General features: G+C 42.0%; 2 protein-coding genes and 1 long non-coding RNA gene across 5 annotated transcripts in view; 2 read left to right on the forward strand and 1 right to left on the reverse strand.

Annotated features, from left to right (window-relative positions):
- On the forward strand, positions 1 to 8829 carry ggnbp2 (gametogenetin binding protein 2). 2 transcript variants are annotated; one of them, XM_037748333.1, is made up of 14 exons: positions 1 to 155; positions 1715 to 1827; positions 3725 to 3805; positions 3912 to 4165; positions 4389 to 4487; positions 5069 to 5182; positions 5697 to 5906; positions 6023 to 6197; positions 6320 to 6508; positions 6607 to 6751; positions 7101 to 7226; positions 7335 to 7483; positions 7568 to 7783; positions 8087 to 8829. In XM_037748333.1, the coding sequence occupies exons 2-14, from the start codon at positions 1735 to 1737 to the stop codon at positions 8288 to 8290; spliced, it is 2055 nt and encodes a 684-aa protein (XP_037604261.1). In that variant the 5' UTR covers positions 1 to 155; positions 1715 to 1734; the 3' UTR covers positions 8291 to 8829. The 2 variants fall into 2 exon arrangements, with proteins under 2 accessions (XP_037604261.1, XP_037604262.1); XM_037748334.1 differs by lacking the exon at positions 1 to 155 and adding an exon at positions 827 to 849.
- On the reverse strand, positions 7305 to 10776 carry LOC119475533. Its single transcript, XR_005203816.1, has 2 exons — positions 10638 to 10776; positions 7305 to 7361 (listed from the first exon to the last, which is right to left on the reverse strand). It is a non-coding gene; the product is annotated as an uncharacterized LOC119475533 (long non-coding RNA).
- dhrs11a (dehydrogenase/reductase (SDR family) member 11a) overlaps positions 10683 to 19003 on the forward strand; it is a 21648-nt gene continuing 13327 nt past the window's right edge. The window contains exon 1 of one of the 2 annotated variants that reach the window (XM_037748337.1): positions 10683 to 11021. In XM_037748337.1, coding sequence (XP_037604265.1) covers positions 10890 to 11021 — 132 coding nt within the window. In that variant the 5' untranslated portion in view covers positions 10683 to 10889. The remainder of the gene's footprint in view (positions 11022 to 19003) is intronic. The other variant, XM_037748336.1, reaches the window with a different exon arrangement.

The raw sequence follows: 19003 nt of genomic DNA on the forward strand, positions 1-19003 counted from the left end.
GCCACGCGCATTACGACGTCAGCAACGACGTGCAGAGAGGGCAAAGGTCAAATCAGTGATGAAGATTCCTCCTCCTCCTCCTCCTCTCAGCAGCAGAGCAGACTCACTCACTGTCGCACTTGTTTATCATCTTTAAGAGGAACTTTCAGCAGCGGGTGAGTCAACGCAATAACTGATGTTAGTCACGTGTGTCTTTATGTTGTCAAGGTGACAGATTAGAGTCAATCTATTAAACGTTAGTAAGAGAAGCTAACTGACAGTGAAGGTTGCTAAGAGAAGACAGCTCAACTTTATATATTAGCCGTGTTCAAGCCAGGGCCTATAGAAGGAGGTTAGGACACTACTCTTGTGGTGTTGGGTATGACGCATGCGCAGTGCAACTCAAGCTGCGGTCCTGCATTGTGATTGCAGACCAGATTCTACTGCGCATGCGTAATAACCCCGCTGCTATGACGCGTGTCCTAGCCTCCTTTTATAGGCCTTGATTCAAGCTAGCTAACGTTAGCTTTGTACTACAGCGATGCTAACTAATAAGTTAGCTGAGTTTACTGGCATCGACAGGGCGTAGACAGACTATATAAACACTGCAGTATGTTTATTACTGGTTAAGGTGTTAATAACGACAGTATATAACGTTAATAATCGTTTGAACATTATGTGCTTAGAGTACACTAACCGGCTTCCTCATACTGGCTCATTAGCTAGCAGGCTAACTTAGCTGGTTAAATCTGGGTCAAAGCAAATCTGTGTGTACTCCAACAGTGTTGGTAACGTTAAATAGGATGTTATCAACATTTAGTACCATGTTTTATTGCCTGTTAGCGTGTAAAAATAGCTTACAGTGACAAGGTGATGTTGCAATTAGCTCTCAATGACCTGCAACAGATTAGCTTGTTGCAGCCTGTGCTGATGTCTCCTGTCTGTGTGTCTCCTGTCTGTCTCCTATCTGTGCTGATGTCTCCTGTCTGTGTGTCTCCTGTCTGTCTCCTATCTGTGCTGATGTCTCCTGTCTGTGTGTCTCCTGTCTGTGCTGGTGTCTCCTGTCTGTGTGTCACCTGTCTGTGTGTCTCCTGTCTGTGCTGGTGTCTCCTGTCTGTGTGTCTCCTGTCTGTGTGTCTCCTGTCTGTGTGTCTCCTGTCTGTGTGTCACCTGTCTGTGTGTCTCCTGTCTGTGCTGGTGTCTCCTGTCTGTGTGTCACCTGTCTGTGTGTCTCTTGTCTGTGTGTCTCTTGTCTGTCTCCTATCTGTGTGTGTCTCCTGTCTGTGTGTCTCCTGTCTGTGCTGATGTCTCCTGTCTGTGTGTCTCCTGTTTGTGCTGATGTCTTCTCTCTGTGTGTCTCCTGTCTGTGCTGGTGTCTCCTGTCTGTCTGTCTCCTGTCTGTCTCCTGTCTGTGTGTGTGTCACCTGTCTGTGTGTCTCCTGTCTGTGCTGATGTCTCCTGTCTGTGTGTCTCCTGTCTGTGCTGATGTCTTCTCTCTGTGTGTCTCCTGTCTGTGCTGATGTCTCCTATCTGTGTGTCTCCTGTCTGTCTACTGTCTGTCTCCTGTCTGTCTCCTGTCTGTGTGTGTCACCTGTCTGTGTGTCTCCTGTCTGTGTCTCCTGTCTGTCTGTGTGTCTCCTGTCTGTGTGTGTGTCTCCTGTCTGTGCTGATGTCTCCTGTCTGTGCTGATGTCTCCTGTCTGTGCTGATGTCTCCTGTCTGTGTGTCTCCTGCAGCCTAACTGGAAGAAGAAGTCATGGCTCGTCTGGTAGCAGTCTGCAGGGAAGGAGAAGAGGACTACCCGTTTCTTGCCAGACAGATTCCCCTGTATATCGATGATACTCTCACGGTTAGTAATCTTTTCCCATATATATATCACCCAGGGTTGTAAATGAACTTTTGTCCACCTGCCACTGAATAATAATAATAATAATAATAATAATAAATTGGACTTATATAGCGCCTTTCAGAAACCCAAGGACGCTTTACAAAGGGGGCACACAAAATCATACTAATAAATAACACAGAGGAGAAACTATAGCTAAGTAATTAAAAGAGTGATGTGTAGGAAGAGTCAGCTGAGATCAGAGGCCTTGATGAACAGGTGGTGTTTCAGGTGTTTTTTGAAAGTGTCCAGGGATGAGGCATTTCTTATTTCAGGAGGGAGATAGCTCCAGAGGGCGGTGCTGCGACTTTGAAGGCTCTGTCGCCTGAATGTTCTCGGTAGAGCAGACCAGTGTCAGAGGATCGTAGTTTCCGGGATGGAGTGTAGGGGTGGAGAAGGTTGGTTAGGTACTGAGGGGCAAGGGCATGGAGGGATTTGTATGTGAGAATGAGGAGTTTATAGTTGATGCGGGACTTGATTGGAAGCCAGTGTTGGGGTGATGTGCTGCCAGGGCCGAGTGCGGGTGAGAACCCTGGCAGCTGAGTTCTGGACATACTGGAGCCTGTCCAGGGCTTTGCTGGGTACCCTGGACAGGACTCCATTACAGTAGTCCAGACTGAAGCTGGTGGATTTCCAAAATGTCACAGCCACTCAATAGATTACCATTGTTTTTTTTGGGGCTGGTGAGTGAAGCAAATCTTGCAGCCATTTGCATATTTTACCAGCATTTGGCTGATGCTAATTTAAGATAAGACATACATTATGGTCCTGAAGGGAAATTTGTCTTGGGCTCCAAGCCACTGCATCACACAACATACCAACAATTTTCAACCCTGTATATGACCACAAGGAGAAAGTCTTTGAAGACCACAGGTGTGAAGTGGCTAACTCAATCATAAGCCTCTTTGGGTCAGGTGTTAGCACGCCACATACAGTAAGTTCCCTAACTGATTTAATGTCCAGAAGTAAAGGCTCAGTTATCACCAAGCAATGATCATTATCAAAATACAAAGTCCCAACCTGTTTGGGGGACCAAGGCGGCCGTAGCTCAGTGGGTTGAGTGGGTCGTCCTTTAATCGCAAGATTTGCAGTTCAAGCCCCGGCTCCTACTGTCTGCATGTCGAAGTGTCCTTGAGCGAAACATTGAACTCCAAGTTGTTCCCTGGACATTTTACAGCTGCCCACTGCTCCTGGGTTAAATGCAGAGATCAAATTTCATGTATGTACCTGTATCTATGTATGTATGTATGTATGTATGTATGTATATGATGATTCTCATAAAGTTTAAGTTTTAAAGAAAGCTAAGGGTTTAGACAAGAAGTACATTTCTATGGCTGTGTCTATGATGTGAGATGACACGCTTTATGCAATGTCGTTGCTAAACGTTCAACCAGTTCAACTTTCTTAACATGTTGTGGTGATGTAGATGCGATATTGATAATAGCAAAGTAAAACCATGTTTCTTTATTATTACAAGACACATTACAGTCATACACCTCAATGTACACTTTGAAGGTTATTGTTATACATAACTATTGTGTACATAAGCTCAAAGATCTCTCGCTAAACAAAGGCACTGAAGCCTTACTACTGATAGCGACATACAGTTACAGTAAAATGAGCACATTCATTTAGAATGGTAAAAACCTGAGTTGGAGGTGTTTGTTTATTGTGTATGTTTCAAGGAAATGATGAACACCTGCCAGCTGATCAGGATTTTTTGTGGCATTATAACATATATATACATTTTAACAACCAAGAAGACGAACTTGCCCGGTGACAATTCTCAGCATGGCTGAAAAAAGTCTCTGACAATTTCTATAATGTACATTAACTGTTGTATATCATCTCTTGTCGTCAGATGGTGATGGAATTTTCTGACAGTGTCATGGATGTTGACAGCCAAGAAATAAACACGTCTCATTGGAAACAATTCTCTGAGGTGAGTAGTTTTAATTGTCCGTACACATGAGCTGATAAATGTGTAGTTTGTCTTCACGTGACTTGGCAAAAAAATGGTAACAGACGTATGATTCCTTGGCCTTTAGTATCACTCCAAGTTGAAGCAACAGGACTTGAATATCGCCCTGATGGTGACATCCAGAGAGGTGTACGGTGCATTATCTCAGCTGGTGCCATGCGTGGGCTGCAGACGAAGCGTGGAGCGCCTCTTCTCGCATTTAGTGGAATCGGGGAACCCAGCCTTGGAGCCCCTCACAGTGAAACCCACAGGCATGCTGTCTGTCACCAAAGCCTGTTTAGCAGACGTAAAGAAGCTCTACACCCTCTTCTACGTCCATGGGTAAGATACAGAAAAGCGTGTTTCACTGCCAAAGCATTTTCACTGCCAAATCAATCATACCATGTATCAAAAGAGAACAGCCAAAACTAACTGTTACTCATTGAATATGAACAAGTGCTTTTGTTAGTTAAAGTGGACCTATTATGCTTATTTTCAGGTCCATACTATTTGGATATAATATGATATACTGAGATATTAAGACATTTTTGTTTTGTTTTCACAGGTCAAAGTTGAATGACATGATTGATGCCATTCCCAAAAGTAAAAAGAACAAACGCTGCCAGTTACACTCCTTAGACACGCACAAACCTAAACCTTTGGGGTGAGTAATAAGAGCATTTTTTTATCTGTTTTCCTCATCAAACTGCTGTATCAGTTGTTTCTTTCTCTAAACAACATTCAGGATGTTTGTGTTAATTTGAGGAGTGGAATAGTCCCACCAGGCAGGACCAGTGTGTTTCAGTTGTTTTCTATCCAACTGTAGTGAAGGGGGCACAGAGAGAGAGTGGCAGGTTTTAAGAATCACACTAGAAGACGACATATGCAGCGTTTTCTTTCCCTCTGGACAGTTTGTGTCCCCGGTCACGTAGACACAAACCAGAAAAGACTGAGTTCAGCTCTTTGCCCAGCCTCCAGAAGGACTCCGTTTTAGGCCAGTCATCACTGGGCTCCATTTGATGTTGTTTCTTTTTTTCCCTGGATGGTAAATGATATAAACAAACATGTGCCTTAATTAAAAAGTTGGTGAAAGTAAAATTTGACAGAGCATGAGCCTGATATTTCCCTCAAGAGTTCGTGGAGACCTAAACCAGAACTGCCAGAAAAATCCGTAGTTGCAGGTTTAAGAGCTGATGACTGTGCATTGTGATGGCCCAGCTATAATTGTTGTATGTTTGCTTACAGGGGAAGCTGGATGGATGTGTGGGAGCTGATGTCTCAGGAGTGCAGGGACGAGGTGGTCCTCATTGATAGTGCTTGTCTCTTAGAGACACTGGAGACATACTTGCGTAAACACAGGTAATGTGTGACTATCATAGCCTTTATTTCCAACATTTTATTCTCTGTCTTTTAAATGTTGTGTCAGACGTTTAAAGGGTATCTTTGGTATTTTTTCAACCTGGACCGTAATCTCCCATGTTTTTGTGTCTAACTGACTATTAGGGACAACAATGTCTGAAATTGGTCCAGTATTGAAGGAGAGCGCTGTAGATGGCAGTTGCTCACGGGCTGCAATCTGTCATTTACATCCACTAAAAGTGCTTGTTTTTGCCATGACAAGCTCTGATTGTTATTATAGTGTCTGACAACATTATGGAAAGAGTCTCGCTCTAGGACAAGTCTCGTTCTGAAAATCTCTTTTCACTGCTGCCAGTTACAGCGTTCTCCCTTAATGCTGGAACAATTTGAAAAATGGTTGTCTCCATTTGTCACTTTGACACAAAAACATGGGAAAATAAGATCCAGGTTTAAAATAGCTAAGTTACCCTTTAAAATGAACTCGATTAACTGTGTAGTACTTTCTTGTCCACAGGTTTTGCACTGACTGTAAGAATAAAGTGCTGAGGGCATACAACATCCTTGTGGGGGAGCTGGACTGCAGCAAAGAGAAGGGGTATTGCGCTGCCTTGTATGAGGGACTATGCTGTTGCCCCCATGAACGCCACATCCACGTGTGCTGCGAGACTGACTTCATCGCTCACCTCCTTGGCCGGGCAGAGCCAGAGTTTGCAGGAGGCTATGAGTAAGTAAAGGTTTAAACAGTGAATACTACAGAGCTCACCTTTGATGAATTTCTATCACGCCATGTTCCTTTCAATGTATTTATACATTCAGTTGATGATATTGTTTTTGTTTAAGACGCAGAGAGCGACATGCCAAGACCATTGACATTGCACAAGAAGAAGTCCTGACCTGTCTCGGCATTCACCTGTACGAGCGGCTGCACAGGATCTGGCAGAAACTGCGAGCAGAGGAGCAGACCTGGCAGATACTCTTCCATCTGGGAATCGATGCACTACGCAAAAGTTTTGAGGTAGGCAACTTCTAAGCCAGCGTGTGTTTGGTATAATTTTAGACTGATTTATCAGATGATAAACTATCGGATGATAAATGCATTATGGCTGTGTGATAATGTATTTATCGCCATGCCCCTAGCTGGCCGTGGAGAAGATGCAGGGGATCAGTCGGCTGGAGCAGTTTGTCGAGGAGCTGTCTGAGGAGGAGAGGGCCAAAGAGCTGAAGCAGGAGAAAAAGAGGCAAAAGCGAAAAAATCGTCGCAAAAACAAGTGTGGCTTTGACATATCTGAACAGGAGGGAGAGGACAAGGAGAAAAATCTGGACGAGGTAATTCTCCACCAACAGTCTGTGTTCATCCGCAGCTATACATCTGTTTGCCTGTATGTATTTATTTATTTAAGTCTGTCCCATTCGGTGTGTTGCAGGGTTCTCTTGAGTCTGTGGAGGGCACTTGCCAGGTCTGTGGTAGCAACGATGAGGAGGAAGAGGAGGAGGAGGAGGCCGTATGTGTTCAGAGCGTCGCCGCCAGTGGAAGCACTTCCTGTAGCTGCCCAGACACCGGCAAACAGGGTAAAAATGCACACAGGCTGACAAGGCTGTCACTTTTTCAAGCAGTCAAACGAATTCAAAGTAGGGCTGCAGCTATTGATTATTTCAGTAATCGAGTATTCTACTGATTATTACATTGATTAATCGAGTAATCAGATAAAAATACTCTTGCTTTATTAAGGAGCAATAGTAAATATACAAATGAGAAAATAAGACGGGGTCAAACGAGGTTGTACGGTTGATGTTGCTCCACTCGTTTCTGGTTTCTCCTCTGTCTGCTGCAAACCGCCTTATCTTTGTTGGTAGTTTTGCCTTTAAACCACCATTAAAGCTGTGTTTATACATGTTTTTTTTCCATGTGTTTCTCCAGATTTGTCTCCCCACAGCAATGGTAGTGACTGCGGCTACTCCTCAAGCATGGAGGGCAGTGAGACGGGATCGCGAGAAGGTTCTGATATTGCCTGCTCTGAGGGAATATGCAACCATGACGATGCAGGTCTGGTTTGCTCTAAGATGCTGAGGAACCATTTCAGGGTCTTTTATACATCCGGTATAGTGTCTTGGGTCTTTTTTCTCACAGTATGTCTTTGTTTGCCCTCTGCAGGAGATGACTCAAATGCCCATCGCTGTGCTGAAGACAAGGAGGAGGATGCATTAGACAGCTGTGTGGACTGCTGGCCAAACTCTGTGGAAAACACTCAATGCAAGAGTAAAAAGAAGAAAAGGAAGGGCAAGGGTTTATGCAACGATCAGGTGAGTGAACAAAATGTATAATTCACATGCTCTGTGCAGAATATTTAACGCTGTGTATCAATTAAAGTATGCACTTTTCCGCAGGGGCAAAAGGATGAAGATTGTACATCAGATGGGATCAGGGAAACAGGCCAAAGTCCACCATCATCACACACTTGCCGAACCAAAGAAATCTTTTCCTCCTTGTGTGGCGGTACACTGGCCAGCATTGCACTACGGTTACCTTGGACAGTAAATCAGAATAACCTCAGCCTTGATGCGAGGTCTCCAGAGGCAAAAGCAAGTCTCATGGAACTTCTGGTTAGTGAGGAATGTAGTTTAAGACACTCAAAAATAGACCTTTTTTCACAGGAGACAATTTGACTTGTTACAGTAGGTTGTAAGTAATAACATTAATGATAACTCTGCCATGCTACTGAGCCACTATGCACAGTAGCAAGGCCCTGGAACTGGCACAAAATGTCTGCTGTATGAAAGGTCTATAGGCTTGTATTCTTTATATTTAACTACATTTCACTTTTTCCTAATGAGAATTAATTAATGCACAGGTTTGATACTGGCTCTTATGTGATTTTCTGTGTTCTGGTTGTGTTCTTAATACAGGATGATTCAGAAGTGACTTCAGATGAAGAGAATTGTCTGACAAAGGATGAAATTCAGGCATTTTTGCAAAGAAACCAGTCCTTCTACAACAACCGCCACCAGTACCGACAGCTGCTGAAAGAGAAGTTCACCAACTACTGCCGTGCCACTGAGCGGAGTAAGCCAGTCTGTGGAAAGTGGTTCACCACAACCAGTGTCAACTAACTGCACTAATGGCATCTTCCCGGGGGAAAACACTTGTGACCACTGCTGCAACATCTTTAGAAAAGATACAATTCTGAAGTGCATTTGATGTCTTGTTCAGTCGTTTCTCCTTTAAAGTAAATGTGATTCTGTTGATCATCTCTCTCTTTCTTTCTTTTGCACTACACCAACACACTTTTCCATCTCATTTCTTGGCCACTTTCTCACCTGTAATTGTTCTCTTTGACCAAGGCTAGCCCATTTGTTGGTCTTCTGTAGGGGTTGTTGGGTAAGAGCACAGTGGAATCAGTAATCATGCGTCGTAAGCTGTGACATTAGGGATACATTTTAGGAGTCTTATTTTATGTTTTTGTTTTCTATTTTATTTCTATTTGGTGACACTTCAATGTAGTGGGAAAGGTTGTACCATTAAATGTGTACAGAAATTCTAAATATGAAGATTTTACAGAGAATAAACATCCATTTGTAATAAGGATTTGGGTGTGATGTTAAGAGCGCAATGTGCAAAATTTACTAAATAAAAAATATTTATTAATATGCATTATATATTTGTTGTTTTTTGTCTTGACCTTACAAGTTTTGTGTATATTTTGATCTTTGAAGATAGATAAATACTAGAGTTCTTATCCCGTGAGCTACTTTTTCCCTGTTCTTTACTGTTAAACAATACAAACACAGGGCCAATAGGACTGGTAGTAACGTAGTCCTAAATTTAGAAAATTGTTAAATGAATACATACATTGAGGTTTGACATAGTCTGGGACCAATTTTAGTCCCTGCAAAGGAAACTGGACTTCCAGTCTGTAATGTAGTAATAATTTTAAACTAAAGAGGCGGTAGCTGTTGTAATTTCTGAATAGTTAAACACTCAAAATATAGGCTTTGTTAGCTGCTTTATTATCAAACTGATTAAAGTCATATGCGGAATCAATTTTTTTATTTCCCCTTATGTAGATTAGAACTATAAATGTAGTGAATGGTTCAAGTACAGTATTGAGATATTGCTGCATTCAAGTGTATCGGAAATGTCAACGTTCTCAGTTAAATTAATTACAGTAATCAACCAGGAAGAAGTTAAATTAAACCTTGATAAATATAAGGCTGAAATCTATGACATACTGATTTAAACATTATGATTTTATATGTGAAAATGTCTTAGGTGTATGTTTCTGCTTTAATCCTTAGTTGTCACACTTTTTTGTTATGAAGAAATCTTTTAAAGGGCCCATATTGTAAAAAGTGACATTTTCATGGCTTTTATATTATAAAGCAGGTTTAAGTTCTATATAAATACTGTGAAAGTATCGAAACGCTTAATCCACAGAGAAGTACACACAGCCCGTATTCAGAAACTGAGCTTTTGAAACAAGCCGTCAGGATTTCTGTCCATTTGTGATGTCACAAATAAACAATATTTAGACCATTTCAAGTTTTAAAGGGACTGTTTGTAAGAATCAGAAATGCTTGTTAACAGCGACACTTGTGGCCGTTAAGTCAATGAAAGTCAGCGACGGGCTCGCACTTGCTCGCTCTACATAGACATGAACGAGCATCGCTCAAAACAGTGAGGCGACACACGTCAACTAAAATCAGAATATCACTCTATTGTATTGTATCGTCTCCGACCGGGTGCCGGTGTCCCCCTCCGACCGCGGTCGGAGACGATAGCGTTTCTCGTTGCGGAGCCCCGTCACTTCACAAGACACAGGAAACCTCTGTTGGTCTGGAGGAGCTGCAGCAGTTATTTCTGCACAAACGTCCCCTGTACATCACTAGATATTCTCAGAGCTAAACTAACTCTTCTGCAGTGTGGAGTGTGCGCGCATGCACGTGAGGTGGAGCGAGCTGAGTGAAGGCAAGCAGGCAGGCAGAGGAGCAGAGTACAGCAGAGACTCCGGCCCTGGAGACCAAATCTACGGTCTCCCCCCGTGTCCTCCGACCAACACTGTTTTGCAAGACGGGCTTCACTAGATTTAACTTTGTGGTTTTGGTGCTTCTGTGTAGTTTGTGTTGGAGTCTGAACAGCGTAGCCACACGCGAGCGTGCATGGGACACCGACCTGGATTGATTTATACGTGTAAGAAGTTACCAACAGTCCCTTTTATGTATGTAAACATGTTCTAGTAGAAACCCAAAATACAAGTAAGAACCTGAAAATGAGCACGATATGGGACCTTTAACATATCGGTGTTATTGGAGAGCACTAGTGTAATAATGTTTATGGGGAATACTTGAAGGTATAGTGTTATTTCCCCCAGTAGGTGGCGGTAGATAACCACACACACTGAGAACACTTCAGGGCTCAAAAAAGAAAGTGGGAGGTGATGTGAACCAAACATTTCCTCACCTCCAGAGCTCTTCATATTTCATCCAGAGGAGAGCGCGTGGATCCGGGCTCAGGCACACACTGCCCGCCGCTGTCTGTCCTGGATGCTGGAGCTGGAGCTGGAGCTGGAGCAGACTGAGAGGAGGTTGTTATTAACCGCTGCATCCCTCCATTACAACATATCTACAGCTAACAACGGTGACAGCTTGAACTAAGCAGCCAGAGGAGCTGTAGTTGTCGTGTACAGTAGTAGACAGTAACCGGTGGAGAGAGATGGAGCGGTGGAAAGGCAGAGTGGCCCTGGTGACCGGAGCCTCGGTGGGCATCGGAGCGGCTGTAGCCCGGGCACTGGTCCAGCAGGGCATGAGGGTGGTCGGCTGTGCCAGGAATGTCGACAAAATAGAGGTGGGTATTTAAATTTAATATAATTAAAACAGTCAGCGCCACTCATAGGGAGAAGCTAGCTCTGTTTAGAGCAACAACAAACTAGATAACTATCGTTAACTGTTAACTAACATTAGATTAACAACTTCAACGGTCGAGCCGTTGGCCCCAACGGTCGAGCCGTTAGCCCCAACGGTTACAGCCGTTAGCCCCAACGGTCGAGCCGTTAGTTAGCCGTTGGTACCGCAGCCGTTAGCCGTTGGTAAGGCAGCCGTTGGTGCTTTGTAAGGTATGATGTTGTTGTTAACGTTAGATAACATTTACCCATTTAATTTAAAAAGTACCCCATTTAATCCTACTAGTTTTACATTGGTAACATATTTGACTCCTATTTAATACAAAATAACTATAGACTATAGGAGCTGTGGCATAATAAGAGGTATAGCTAAATCAAGCTAGCTATTGTTATTGATTTCCCATATTAATATTATTATTCTACCCAAGATTGACATATAATACAACCCACCCAATGTGATGCTCCTTAAACCAGCATCACTCTGCATATTCCCACCACCCCCCTAATCTGTTATAATCTCTATTATTATTAATCCTTTGCTGGAAAATACACTTTCTTTTGGTTGACCTTCTCCAGTGAGGTCAGAGGTCAACAGCAGCAGACCAGCATTCACAGAGCTGGCAGTGATTCAGGTTGTCTTGCCAAATGACAGCAAAAGAGATACCTGCTAACAACTGATCATTATGTGGGACAGTAACTAGTAGGTCATCCTTCATCTACTGCCAGTGTTACAGTAAAAAACTGTCTGTTCAGGTAGAGTCAAACAGTGGATGCCCATCATGGTGCCAGAGCTGTGTGAGACGCTGTAAATAAAGTGTATGCTTAAACCAGCATCACTCTACATATTCCCACCACCCCCCTAATCTGTTATAATCTCTATTTTTATTAATCCTTTGCTGGAAAATACACTTTCTTTTGGTTGACCTTCTCCAGTGAGGTCAGAGGTCAGATGCCAGCAGCAGACCAGCATTCACAGAGCTGGCAGGTTGTCTTGCCAAATGACACTCAGCAAAGGAGATACCTGTTAAGAACTGACCATTATGTGGGACAGTAACTAGTAGGTCAATACAAGTAGGACTAATAACAAAAATCAATAGTAGTGGGTGTAAAAGAGTGATAATACAACTATCGGAATTGATATCATTGGGACGTCCTCAGACGGGCTTTCCAGCAGAGCTTCCAGCTATCTCAGTCCTCCATACATCTGGCTAGCTCGCCAGCACTGTTCAGCATCTCTCCTCAGTGCATCTATGTATGTTGGTGGTGGACGTCCCTGTGATCGATGCTCGTGCGTTGGTTCCCACAGCATCAGCATGCTTGCTGGGAGTTCTTGATGTCTTTGGCAGTGACCGAGAAGTCTCATTCTCTAGGCTGCCAATGGATATGGATGTCTCAGGCTCTCTACTGACTCCCAACCATTAGGCTTACCCCCAAAAATATCCTTATAAAAAGTACCCACATTTCTACCTTTTATATAACCTTCTATAGTGAGGTCAGAGGTCAGGGTCAACAGCAGCAGCAGCAGCATTCACAGAGCTGGCAGGTTGTCTTGCCAAATGACACTTCAGCAAAGGAGATACCTGCTAACAACTGACCATTATGTGGGACAGTAACTAGTAGGTCACCCTGTCATCCTTCATCTACTGCCAGTGTTACAATAATAAACTGTCTGTTCAGGTAGAGTCAAACAGTGGATGCCCATGGTGCCAGGGCTGTGTGGGACACTGTAAATAAAGTATTGTCTATTTAGAGTGTATAAGGATGTCTCAGGCTCTGTGCTGACTCCCAACCATTAGGCTTACCCCCAAAAATATCCTGACAAAAATTACCCACATTTCTACCTTTTATATAACCATGAATATATTTTAGAAAATCAATTTTCAACAACCCAATCTCACTTTACAAACTGTTCTATTGATATACTTTATATTTTATTGAATTTTTCCCACCTAGACTTTGTATAGCAATATTTATTTCTGATTGGTTTGGAACAGATATTATCCAATACACATCACATTTTCACATTTTTGAGGTCAATGCTCAATTAGCTGTGTAACAGAGAGCTTAAAGGTAGGGTCGGTATTGCTGAGAAACTAGCAAGAGCACGCTAGATTTAAAAAAAATTATTGGACTGAAAAACCCAGCCCAGTGTTGCCAACTCTTTTCCAATGAAAGTAGCTAGCAGCACTATGATTCCAAAAGTCCCTAAATCTAGCGAGAAAGAATCCCCGACAGGGCGATGCTGCTTTGGTGGACCCCGATGCGAAGCGGAGGGGTCTCTCATCGCCCTGAAGATGATTCTTTCACAACAATGACACACTCTACTTTATCCTGCTTATTACACGGCTACTTACTGAAGAAATCAATATTTTGACACAAAAACGGTCCGCCAGAGTCCGACATCTGACTGCGCCCATAGCAACGGTCTGCTATACATAGCAATGGTCTGCTATACATAGCAATGGTCTGTTATACAGAAATTACAGACTGCACAACGCCATGATTGACTAATCAGAATCCAGTATTCAACACCGCCGTGTAATAAAAGCATATAATGAACGTAAACAACAAACATAGCTATTGTTAGTACTCACAGCTGTCAAACTAGCTGCTTGTGGAAGACTTTGGTGACGCGCAATGAGTGCGTGGGTAGAGTGCGGTAGCCCAGGTAGCCCGTCCAATCATAACATTCGGCACGAATGAAATGATTCGACGGCCTTATTACAGTCCCGCGACAGCCAGAGATACCATATTTTTTTCCTTTTTTTGTCAGATCATTTGATTTATTGATCGTTGTCGGGATGTAAAGAGAATTTCAACAACAAAAAAGGTATTTGAACAGCACTACCAACCCTACCTTTAAATCACACCCACGATCATAATAAAAGACAGGTCCAGTCATTATTTAAGTCTCATCATGACTAGTGACTATTCTGAAAGTAATTAGTGCCAGTGGTGATTATGCTTGAACTGCATGTGAATTTGTCATCCGCATATTAAACTATTTATGGCTTTAATTAAAAAATGAATTAATTACTGGGAGTATCGACTGGAAGGCAGAAGCCAAGGCAGGTGTCCGTGACCCCACGTCGTTAACTCTTGCCCAACCATAAGCCATAAGGCACTGCACCTTGCTTATCTTGTCAGCCAATAATTAAGCCTCGCTCCACACTTGTCCCAGTTTCCAGCACTGGGCTGCAGAAGGCCGACATTCATCCACCTTTTATAGACAGCTAATGTGTTTTTCTTAAAGCAGAGTACTGTGGCTTGGCAGGCCTGTGGTTGTTAACATATTTGACAAGTGTTGTTCTGTAGGATGTCACCCAAGTACATCCATGTGTGTATTCACTACTGTGAATAATACATCACAGGTTAAATTTTTACCTTTTCTTCAGGGCTCTCAAAGTTGACTTGATAATAACACTTTAAGGCGAATTTGTTTTAACGCAATAGGTCTTTCGGAAGTTGTAGCGGTCTCACTTTTAAAGCTAGAGTGAGGATATTGGCATCATATGAAACTAGAAAACCTAAATAATCCATCCGTACCAACTATGTCATACTAGCTTGTCGCACAGGAGGTTGCATAACGCTCCAAGCTTATGCTAAATTTTGGCGAGGAAAAACTGGCATGGCCATTTTTAAAGGGATCCCTTGACCTCTGACCTCAAGATATGTTAATGAAAATGGGTTCTATGGGTATCCACGAGTCTCCCCTTTACAGACATGCCCACTTTATGATAATCATGCAGTTTTAGGCAAGTCATCGTCAAGTCAGCACACTGACACACAGTTGTGGCCTGTTGGGCTTGAGTTTGCCATGTTGTATTTTGATAATATTTTTTTATTCTAAATGCAGTACCTGTGAGGGTTTCTGGACAATATTTGTGATTGTCTTGTGTTGTTAATTGATTTCCAATAATAAATATATACATACATTTACGTAAAAGAAAGCATATTTGTCCACTTCCATGTTGATAAGAGTATTAAATACTTGACAAATTTCCCTTTAATGTACATTTTGAACAGACAAAAAATGTGCGATTAATTTACAATTAATCACAATTAACTATAGACAATCATGCGATTAAATATTTTAATCGATTGACAGCCCTACTTTTCTTACATCAAACTCGATGACGCCGCTCAGTACAGTGGCTGTTATACCTGTTTATGCTGTTGCACTGTTTACAGTCTGCAATAACCTAGTTTGGCAAAGCTTAGCAACATTGGAGCAACATTAGTTTGAGGAACTCTGCTGATGAAGGTGTTGTGAAAGCCTGAATTACAAGCAGGCATGTAACTTTACTTTTTTTTCTTTCTAGTGTTAAAAAAAGAAATCCATATTTCACTTAGGTCTTGTTTTTTACATGCAGGCATTCTCCCCACCTTGACTACACACACACACACACCCTTGCCCATACATGAGTATGAATTGCACAATAGCTAGCCTCCCTCCATTCATACTCTGGTCACATGGCCCCTCCTGTCAATAGTTAACTGCAGCAGCTTGTTTCAGTCCCCGTCTGTGACTTGTGCAAGACTAAAACAAGGTCACAACATTTAGAATCTTTATAGTGCTTTTACACAATACAATCAGTCAGCATTAAAGAGCTGACTACATCACAGCCAGAGCAATCTGAACTATTCTTTACAATGGATTATGGTTAAACCAAAGCTTAGATTCAACTAACTAAATATTTGGCCCAACTAGAGATTGATATCAGGTTGTATGAAGTGACAGGTTTTCATCCCTCCCATTCTGTGACAGATTTGTACTTGTACAAGACCTTAGAGAGTTGTCTGTGTGAGTCGAGGAGGGACAAAGCCAGTATTGTACTCTCTGCAATGTAAACTGGGTTCTTGCTGTAGTTGTGCCAAACCTGGCATGCTGCTAGTGGGGGGATGTAAGTGTCCATCACTAAGTAATTGTTCTTGACTTCCCTTTTGGTGTTTATGTCTTTACTTGGGGGGGAAATCAAGCTTTTACGGACAGTATTGTCCAACAGCAATATTCACACACTTATAGTAGACCAGATAAAACAACAATGAAAGGGAGACGTATTCAAATGTTGTAGATTTCTGTATTTTCTGTGTAAACAAAACCTTGAGAAAGCGGAGTGGAGAGTTGTGGCTGCGGTATTGTTATGTTGTCTGTGAGACTATGGAGTTGGCAGTGGGGGAGCAGCGAGCTTGAGCGAGACGTGTGGTCACCATGGGCTCTGTGCAGGAATGGAGGCGACAGGGACGCGTCCAAGTAGCAGCAGCGCAGCTTCTCATTAACTCCTGTGAAACCCTTAAAGAACAGTGGAAGAAGAAGCTTTTATTTCGCTGGAAGAACATTCAAAATTTATCGTTTGGGGATATAAAAGGTTTAAAAGTGGCCTCTGTGCGAAGGACGGTGCAGTCTAAAAGTGTGCCATTGAGAGCCATATGTATGCAGTGAGATCACCGTCAAACAGAGAAACGATCCTCTCAAGAGACTTAATATAACTGTGTTTTTTGTTGGGGTGGAAGAAAGTATCGAAAATATTGAGTATTGCGATACAGTATTACATTTTGTGGTACTGTATTGATTCACAAAAATACTATCGATTTCTAATTAATATTTTACATGTAAAGATGAACTCAGCCAATACTTATTTCATTTGCAAAGATATGCACCCTCTCAGTGTATGTGCCCTCTCAAAGTAGTGGTAATATAAATAATAATAATATATCGCCCTGCTTACAGTATCGCAATATATTGAATCATAACCCCTGTATCATTATACTTATTGTATCGCCACATTCTTGCAAATACACAGCCCAAGTTTATTGTGAGAATTCTTCCATATTAGAAGGATTTTAAGTCTGAGCTCATATGTGACTCAGAAGAAGAGGAGTACTGTAGTTACTGCTTGATTAGGGCTTTTGTTTCTCAAAGCGCCCTGGCCCACATAGCCCATATGTTGGGGTTATTATATCTGCTTACCTAGCACAAGATGATGCAGCAGTAAATACGCAGTTATGGGAGTATGAACTACAGGTGCTGATCTTTACAACTCACAAATATTAGATATAAGACTACTATTAAAGAGGAACTATTATGTGTATTTTCAGGTTCATACTTGTATTTTGGGTTTCTACAAGAGCATTTTTACATGCTTTAATGTTCGAAAAAATTGTTTATTTTTCTCATACCGGCTGTGCTGCAGCACCTCGTTTCACCCCCATCCCTCCTGCTCTGATTGGTCAGCTGGCCCTCGGTTGTGATTGGTCTGCCAATCCTAACTTTTCGGACTGCGCTCCAGCTTCGCTCTAGCTAGCTTTGTTTGAAGGCGTGCCAAACTAGCCGCTAGGCAAATTGTATTACTTGGTGACATCACCACGTTACAGAAGAAAAGTCGGGATTCAAGCAAGGCGTTTTCATAACCAGTGTTTCTGTGGGGGAGAGTAACTCCCTTTGGTGTGGACTTTGGGATTTGTAACTTTGCAGACCTTTAACATGCACAAAAGGAAAGGGAAAAAGAACAAAAACATAATATGTCCCCTTTAATTTCTTTCCTTTTACCACATTTGGTAGGGGAATTCCATAAGGCTGTTAGGAATCTAGATGAAAGTGATTTTATATGTTTGTGAAACTTGATTTCACAAATGAAACTTGTTGAGTTGTAATTAAATGTAGAAAAGAGTTTGCTATCTGAATCCCCCATAGCCTGGTTGCTAATATGAGTGTCACTAAGTGTATGCCTACACCTTTCCAATATAAGATAATAATTAGTTGCACTGATTGTTTTTGTGTTATGTGCAGGTCAGAGGTCAGGGTGGGTGTAGAGGAGATTAGTGTCAATGCTGCTATTGCTCAAGGGGGAGGAGAGGCAGTGGTTGGGACGGGGTTGGGTTTTGTCACATAATCAATCAAGTTCAATGGTCGCCTAATGTGCATTCAATGATTCCTGGAAAGTGTAGTTTGTGTTGCACTGTATGCAGGGCGACAAGACACATCAAAACCTAATTCTTCATTCTTCACTGGTCAGTTAAATCATACACCTACAATCTCTATATAGCAAGTATCTGAATTAAGGCTGTCAATAGATTAAAATATTTAATCATAATTAATCACATGATTGTCCATAGTCAATCGTAATTAATCGCAAATTTTTTATCTGTTCAAAATTTATTTGCAGTTACATATTTTGAGGTCAGAGGTCAAGGAAACACTTTGAAAATGGCCATGCCAGTTTTTCCTGGTTAAAAAAATTAACTTTGACTTCGTTAACTTTGACAGCCCTAATCTGAATGATTCAATATCCTAAACAGGCATTCATTTGAAATGTGCTTTTTACAGGGCAGAACTTTTCCACCCTTCTGCAAGTAGTCCCATTTGTCTTCTAAGTAATAAATACATCTATTTGTATTGTAAGTCCATTTCAAACTGCTATAGTGAAACTGACATTTCCTGGGTGCTTTGAGGCTACCCACGATAGAAGCATCTGTCAAAATTCAAAGCTTTGGCCGCTGCAATTTTAGATCAGATAAATTTAGCAAACATAATTTGTGGAGTTTTAGTGCTAAACAGATTTGTGGTTGGCACACACAGAGAGAGAGCCTGTGGGCAAGAGATTGGGAAGAGATTCTGTATAAAATAGCTCCAAAGATGATAGTTGATGTTCAGTTATTGTGGTCAGCAATAAAGAAAAATATGAGATGAGAAAACTCAAACCAGGAGCATAAGGGACAGACACATTTTTTTTTGTTTTTCAAATCTGGACATTCAATGCTGATGGCCTTTTGAGATAATAACATTTCAATACATTGGTTATATTCTGTTTCTGGTCTTTGTCCTTTTTAAGACTTTGTCAAAGCGAACAAACACATTTATTTCCAGTGGGCTTGTATCAAACAGACTCCCGTTAATGCAGTTCTGCACAAAGCGGTAGCCTCTACA

This window comes from Sebastes umbrosus, chromosome 17, assembly GCF_015220745.1.
Source record: "Sebastes umbrosus isolate fSebUmb1 chromosome 17, fSebUmb1.pri, whole genome shotgun sequence".
Classification (NCBI taxonomy): domain Eukaryota; kingdom Metazoa; phylum Chordata; class Actinopteri; order Perciformes; family Sebastidae; genus Sebastes; species Sebastes umbrosus.